Genomic DNA, 8128 nt, shown 5'->3' on the forward strand with positions numbered 1-8128 from the left:
AATTTACTTAATTAAAAATTAGAAACTATATGTCTACTAACTCTATATATAGCTAATATGTATATATATATATAGAATTATTATATTTGAATATATTATATTCTGCAATGTATATTTGGATATACATTGGATATACATTGCAGAATACAATCAAGTTTAAAATATTTTTGTGCTACTCAACTTAATTCCACATTTTCATGCGCATTATTCAAAACTACCAAAAATGTTATGATAGGTCCATTGTTCCGACATTTCCTATAATAGTTGAAATTTATAACAATACATATTCATATTTTCACTTCCTACTCTCAACACTACGAATAATATCGTATTCTGTTTCATCAGAATTAGTCTCACTTTTATTCTTAAATGGAAAAGCCACTATACTAAGAAATACGGGAATGAAAAGCACGGCATGGACCAACGTTTCTAAAGATATAAGAGTAACGATTTTTACGAATGTTGTGTAAATGTACATATTGTTATACAGAAATACTAGTATTACGAAAATTGCAGACATCGAACCTTGAAATATAGGAAACCCAACGAGATAAAGCGATTCCTTCAGCTTATCTTTGGCTCCAGAATGCGAAGAAGTCAAAAACGCATAACACATGTGAGCCGGATAATTAATACAAAATCCGTTACAAAGTATCATAACCGTCATGGAAAAGACGTCAAGATTGACACCCCAGATTGACATGAATCCAATTGTTTCGACAATTATTGAAACAATCGAGAATGCAACAACTAATGCGCAAATAACGTGCGGAACAAATGAAACAAAAACAATAAATACTAACAGAGATGTTATCCAGAATAACTGAAGAGTAATTTGTTTGGTAATAACAATTTGTTCTGCCAAAGGAAAAAAACAAGAATGGACAATAATTGGTAAATCATATTCTTTTGCTATTTTCTTTAGGTAGGTTAACACGGTACTTTCAATATCTTTATCAAACATATTTTTCGTTAAAACAAAAAAACGACTTCGGATAATATCTGTGTAATTGTTATTATAATTTATGTCATACGAAAATTGTTTTGCTGCTTTAAGTCTCAAAAACACGTGGAGAAGTCCGTCAATAAAATCTTGTTTTTGTGTCATATCATAAACACTCATGGAAAATTTTGATACCGGATGATTCTGAAACTCTTTGTAATATTTCAACCAGGAAACTTCGAATTCCGAACCGGCGACGTTTGGGTGAGATTGGAATTTCATCATTAAATTTTCTATCGATTCCTGAACGTCTATTTGGGAATAATCTAATGTTGTGTTGATGACAATTTGAACAGGATATGCAAATTCCGTAAAATAGTGGTAATATATGTGATATGCTTTTGCTACTTTCGAATGTTTTGGATAAAATGTAGGGAAGTTGATGCCTTCTTGTAACAACGTTACTCCCCAAATACCTATTGAAAGATTAATTATGTACAAGAAAATAACGACCAGTTTGACTAAAGGACAAGAGAGAATTTCGGCGACGTAATCTCTGAAGAATTCCATAAAAGCGTATTCGTTTTTCTCTTCTATATTGTGCTCGTTGGATCTTTCTGTGAAAAGAGTATAATAAAAATTAAACATTCTATCAATAGCAAACACATTATATATATTTAAATGTAACAAAAATTTGAATAAAGATTTTTTAGTTTAATCTTTCAAAATGTGGCTTACTACATATGTATATTTTGTTGAAAAATCATAAAAGAAATAGCATTAATTTTGATTTCTAATTAACAAGATAACCCAAAAAGCCCTCTAGTGGGTATACTAACAGCAGCGGAATTATTCGTTGGTGTAAATAATAAATTTCTATTACAAATAAAAATAATAGTATATATTGTTGTAATTAAATTCTACTACTGTATTAATTTTATAGCTGAAAATAATCGCTAGAAACGCTTAAAGAGTGATCAATGGCTTATATAAGTAGATTGTTTTGTTATAACTAATAGGTTTAGAAGATATAATTTAAATGTATTTATAATGAAAAACGCTGTTATATTAAGTTATAGCCGACAATATCAGCTTAATTCTAGGTTATAGTAGACAAGTGACATTGAGATCTCGTTTAATTATGTAGTTAGATTCAGCGAGCATTTTGAGCAGCAATATGTTACATATAAAAGATTATTAGTGATTTTTTGTTGAGAAAAAAAATACTATGACGAAAAGTATAGATATAAAAGATAAGTGTAATAAATTTAATTAAAGTATACTAATATAAAGTAAATAAATACAATAAACTGAATTTTAAAAAATAATAAATAAAAGAATAATGAAATAAAAACAGTTTGCATTTAATAGGAATAATGAAATAAATTGGAGTCGCTTGTTAAAAGCAGCTGCTTTTGAGATTTTGCCCAGTCTCCACTGAGAGAGTTCTGTTTGAAAAATAACGTCGGTGATTTGTTTGAGTCGACTACAAACATATTTGAAATAGTTACATAAATGTTAAGAATTTGCGATGGAATGAGAAGAAAGAGTTGAGCGTAACTGCTGACATGTTCACAAAAGAAAATTATATTTCTTTCAAATCGGTACATGGCACCATCTAGTGGGGAGAAGAGATGCAAATCTGTTTTTTTTTTTTTCTTTGAAGTCGAATAACTTTTTCCTAGTTTCACCCAAAATTATCAAACTTTGGAAAAATATGAACCAACTGTGCTGTTTTATATTTCGAGAAACATCATCCGAAACTGTCAAATACAATTTATTATTATTAAGCGTCAAATATGTAAAAGACGACACTTTCCTCTTTTGAATATATCATTTCATTACATTAGTTATATTTTCTAATCTTTAATTTATGCACACGTCTGAGTGACCAATACCAAAAGAATCAAAATATAACGTGGAAGTTGTTTTTAAAAAATCAGACAATAAACTACAATCGTTACCACAGAAAACTGGGTTTCTCCCAGGCAATTATATAAAACTGTAATTAAATTAAGAAGTGCGCAAATTTTTATAAATTATATTCTAGAGAAAATAAAAATATCTCACCTTTTGTAACTCTAAAGGTAAATGCATTAAGACGACGTTCTTCTCTGTATCCACTGAGTGCCAAGCACGATCCAAAAAACGTAATCTGATACAAATAAGTAAAGCAAACGCAACTCGTTGCGTAATAAGAGAAGATCCTCACACCAGGAAACTCTGCAGTCATCGCTATGCAGAAAGATAAAATATTTGTCAAAGTTGTTATGGTAATAGAAACTGCAGATTTGGAATAAGTTTTCCCCATTCGTTCTTCCACGCTGTCTTCAACATCTGTAACTCTCCAATTTGCTACTATCACAAAGGCGTCGTCAATCTCTGTAGCTGGAAATGATATAAAAGTACTACTTTAATGTTTTATAGAATGTATGTATTATTGCAAAATGAAAAGTTTGTTCAGAAATCGCTACAACACTCGTATATAATCTATACAAAAATTTTTATATGTTCAAATTTCGTGTGAGTTCTGTTGGCTGAAATATTTATATTTTCATAACTCGAAGAATGTTTATGTCGTACTTCAGTAGATTTTATTTGTAGATTTTAATTGTTATAGTCAAGAAATTATATAATGGCGCCAGTTAATGAAACTTTGTATAGACGAATCAAATACTGTACGACATTGCTTTATTTTTTAAATACTATCTTGCATCATAGATAATATTTTATTAAAACTAATGCTTTATATGTAAAAAATAGTGACTTTTATCAAATAAACGTCGGGATTGGCATTTTCGTTTTCTTCGATTAATCATCAGATATTTAAACCCGCACAAATGTATAAGCGCCACAGATGAGTAATAGCACAAGCGTAAATTAAAATTATAAATTAAAACGAAAGATTGCAAAATTTTGCAAAATTTACGTGATAAATGTTGCACGCATTTAGCAAAATATTTTCAATTTCCAGAAATTCCCGTGAAAAACTTGTTGTGTTGTCTTTCGTATTGTGTTACTTTTCGCAATAAGCATTTCCAGTAATATAGCAAAGTGTAGCTTCTACCGGTATTTGATGGTATTCCATAATAATGTCGGACACAGTAATAATAATAAAAATTCGAGCCTTTCTTTGATTACTTAGTGGCAGGAACCTAAAATAAGTTTATCTTTTGTTTTTGACTTTCAACTATCTATATGTTTTGTTAGAAACAAGAAGCGGTGATATTCAGCGGGTTCGCACAGGTTCGGCCGAACCCGTTGCTAACATTTTCAAAGTTTTCCGAACCTTGTTAAACACACAACATTTCTCAGTGGTTTTGTTTCTTTTAAAAAATATGTTAAAATACGTATTACACTCTGTAACACTATTAAACTAGAGCTTTATAGCCCGCTCGACTAACGGCCGGATGGCTGAGCGGTCAAGGTGGTAGCCTACCTCTCTGGGGGACTGGGGCTTGAATCCGAACGGGTTGAAAAATCCCCATAACTCTTTCGGGGGGTGGTCCGCAGTGTTGCCGCAATAAAATTTCAAAACGTACTGAAGCGCCTTCAAAAAATGTATTATTTTCCTTCAAAATGTACTAGTTCTATGAATACTTTGTTTACGTGCCTATATATATATAGGCACGTAATTTATATGTATAGTTTATTGTCAAATAATTTAATTTTAAATCTTATTTTTGGAATGTTTTGAAAGCTATTTAAAATTAAAAACATATCTACACATCTATTACTTATTATAAAATGAGCATTACATTGACAACATTTATTAATAATACTATTGAATTTCATCTTACAAAGTTAATTTTTTAACCAATCGTGCTTTAAAAAAATAATTATAAATTTGTTATATTATATTATTTTATTCTTTATTATACTTTAAATTATTTTGATGTTATTGCATCACTTTACGAAGTGGTATATACGTAATTGCATCAGTTTTAGTACCTATTTAATTAATTTCAATCATGACAGCAAAAGATAAGGATGCTTGTTTCTTTTAAACTATTTGATAAAAACGTTATATAAAATTGGCGTTACATAATCATCCGAAATTATTATTATATTTTTGATTGGAAATTACAGGATTTATGCAATTTTAGTTTAATTAATGTCATATAAAACTGACTGCTCGTACAAGTTTGCTTAAAACATGCAACTCAAAAAACCCCAAAATGGCAGCTCAAGAAGTAGATCACGCGTGTCCTGATCTTCTTATATAGACCTTGGAACAGTCGGAAGCGCGGCCATTTTGGAACCATACGTAACATTAACCCTTATTTCTTTTACTACGATTACTAAAATTGAAGTTCATAATTTAAGAATTAAATTATAGTGGTAGAAAATAATATAAAAGTATTTATATTATTTATACTCGTACAATTTCAAAACTATTTTCTGTAATAATTTGTTTCTGACTTAACGGATATTTTGATATTATTGACGACAAAAGTTTAAAATCATTGATTTCCTTACCTGTCCATTATTTTTGTTTGACGGAGTTGAATTGTTTGGACCACGTGGCATGAAAAATTTTGTCAAGGTCCTGATGAGAATGTGCAGACAACTGAACGTGTGAAAGAAGACCACTGAGTCAAGACCGTTTACACGTGCAACTATCTATGTTGCTGACGTCGACAGACACACACCATTTGTATGTTGTGATTGGATAATTTAAATTAGCAAGCAGTGACACTAGTGAGACTTTATTAAACTAATTTTTCTCATTTTTTCGTTAGGGCGTGAAATATTAAATTGTACCGTAAATACTATAATGTACTGAAAATGTACTAAAAATCTAAATGTACTTTCAATTTACTGGAAAGGGCAAAATGTACCAGAAAAGTACAAATGTACTAGGAACGGCAACACTGGTGGTCCGCTCGGATATGTTGGGCACCTCCCCTCACCTTCCGGCAGCCCCATTGTAGGCCTCACCGAACCCATAATGGGCTTGCAAAAAGAGGCCATCCTAGTGCCCACAGGGCGGAGAGAGTTAAAAAAAACCTCTCTTCGCCTTGGTGCGACCTCCCTCGACCGTTTCAATCTCGACTGAAACGATGTTCAATGGCGATCCACTTAAGAGAATTCTTGAAACTAGATCCAGTCATAAGAGAGATCCCACAATCCCACGCGCGCGAGAAAATACAATATGGCTGCGGATCACGTGTCGGGCTATCGATAGCGAAATAAAAAAGATATTGTATTTCGAGAGACGATGACATCTGTCTGTTACTAGATATATCGCAAGAAAAAGTATTGTATTTATTTCTAATCAAAACTTCCATTTTGTTTGTCGGTATTCGTGACTTACCGCGTAGTTATGTCAGTTTTATCATTGCGTGTAATTGTTAAGGAAAAATTTTTTGTTAGCGAACCCTTTGTTAAATATTTCGAATATCACCACTGGAAACAACACACAGGTATGTGATTCGAAGTGATCAACAAGTAAATATACAGTACTGTACTTGATAAAAACAAATGATTTTGATTCATGTAAATAAAAAAAGTCAAGAAATTTAGTATTATACAAACTTTTCATACCGTAATTTTCTCTTTAATCTCTGAAAATGTACGAACAAACATTTTATATTAATATTCACTTCAAGATTTTTACTTACCGAAAATTAAAAACGGCAACATAATATTAGAGTTGACATTTTCAATACCACACGCACCCATCAAACCGAAAGAAGAAACCACTGCTAATCCAGCAGACACAACTGCAGCAATTCCCATCCAAGGTTTACTCTTTACCCAACTGTTTGTCGTATACGACATTGCACAGAAAATTGTTACAACAATAACAGCGACACTCATCAACGGTGTAATTTCATCAGCAAGGTTTTTCACATCTAATTCAGAAACCAAGAAAGGACACGGATATATCTCGATCGAATGAAAATCCAATTTGTTGACATTCCGCAAAAACGCTTTTCGCCATTCACGAATCCAGTGTCTTTTAGAGAAATTCGATTCGTCAACGGGATACATAAGTCTTATATATTCTACTTCCTGAACATATCCGTCCACATCATATTTTACTCCGCCGAAGTTAATTGCCCACAATTCGTATGTATAAGTCAAGGGATCAATTTGAAGAGGAAATTTTAACTTTTTNTTGCAGAATACAATCAAGTTTAAAATATTTTTGTGCTACTCAACTTAATTCCACATTTTCATGCGCATTATTCAAAACTACCAAAAATGTTATGATAGGTCCATTGTTCCGACATTTCCTATAATAGTTGAAATTTATAACAATACATATTCATATTTTCACTTCCTACTCTCAACACTACGAATAATATCGTATTCTGTTTCATCAGAATTAGTCTCACTTTTATTCTTAAATGGAAAAGCCACTATACTAAGAAATACGGGAATGAAAAGCACGGCATGGACCAACGTTTCTAAAGATATAAGAGTAACGATTTTTACGAATGTTGTGTAAATGTACATATTGTTATACAGAAATACTAGTATTACGAAAATTGCAGACATCGAACCTTGAAATATAGGAAACCCAACGAGATAAAGCGATTCCTTCAGCTTATCTTTGGCTCCAGAATGCGAAGAAGTCAAAAACGCATAACACATGTGAGCCGGATAATTAATACAAAATCCGTTACAAAGTATCATAACCGTCATGGAAAAGACGTCAAGATTGACACCCCAGATTGACATGAATCCAATTGTTTCGACAATTATTGAAACAATCGAGAATGCAACAACTAATGCGCAAATAACGTGCGGAACAAATGAAACAAAAACAATAAATACTAACAGAGATGTTATCCAGAATAACTGAAGAGTAATTTGTTTGGTAATAACAATTTGTTCTGCCAAAGGAAAAAAACAAGAATGGACAATAATTGGTAAATCATATTCTTTTGCTATTTTCTTTAGGTAGGTTAACACGGTACTTTCAATATCTTTATCAAACATATTTTTCGTTAAAACAAAAAAACGACTTCGGATAATATCTGTGTAATTGTTATTATAATTTATGTCATACGAAAATTGTTTTGCTGCTTTAAGTCTCAAAAACACGTGGAGAAGTCCGTCAATAAAATCTTGTTTTTGTGTCATATCATAAACACTCATGGAAAATTTTGATACCGGATGATTCTGAAACTCTTTGTAATATTTCAACCAGGAAACTTCGAATTCCGAACCGGC

The 8128-nt window shown here is 31.5% G+C and overlaps 1 protein-coding gene across 1 annotated transcript; it reads right to left on the reverse strand.

Annotated features, from left to right (window-relative positions):
* Window positions 1–295: 295 nt before the first annotated feature.
* LOC111615225 (patched domain-containing protein 3-like) lies at window positions 296–6940 on the reverse strand. The gene is made up of 3 exons (XM_023356635.1): window positions 6568–6940; window positions 3014–3331; window positions 296–1560 (listed from the first exon to the last, which is right to left on the reverse strand). The coding sequence occupies exons 1-3, from the start codon at window positions 6938–6940 to the stop codon at window positions 296–298; spliced, it is 1956 nt and encodes a 651-aa protein (XP_023212403.1).
* Window positions 6941–8128: the final 1188 nt, after the last annotated feature.

Source organism: Centruroides sculpturatus, unplaced genomic scaffold (assembly GCF_000671375.1).
Source record: "Centruroides sculpturatus isolate CEXI.00-Female unplaced genomic scaffold, Cexi_2.0 scaffold2421, whole genome shotgun sequence".
Lineage (NCBI taxonomy): Eukaryota > Metazoa > Arthropoda > Arachnida > Scorpiones > Buthidae > Centruroides > Centruroides sculpturatus.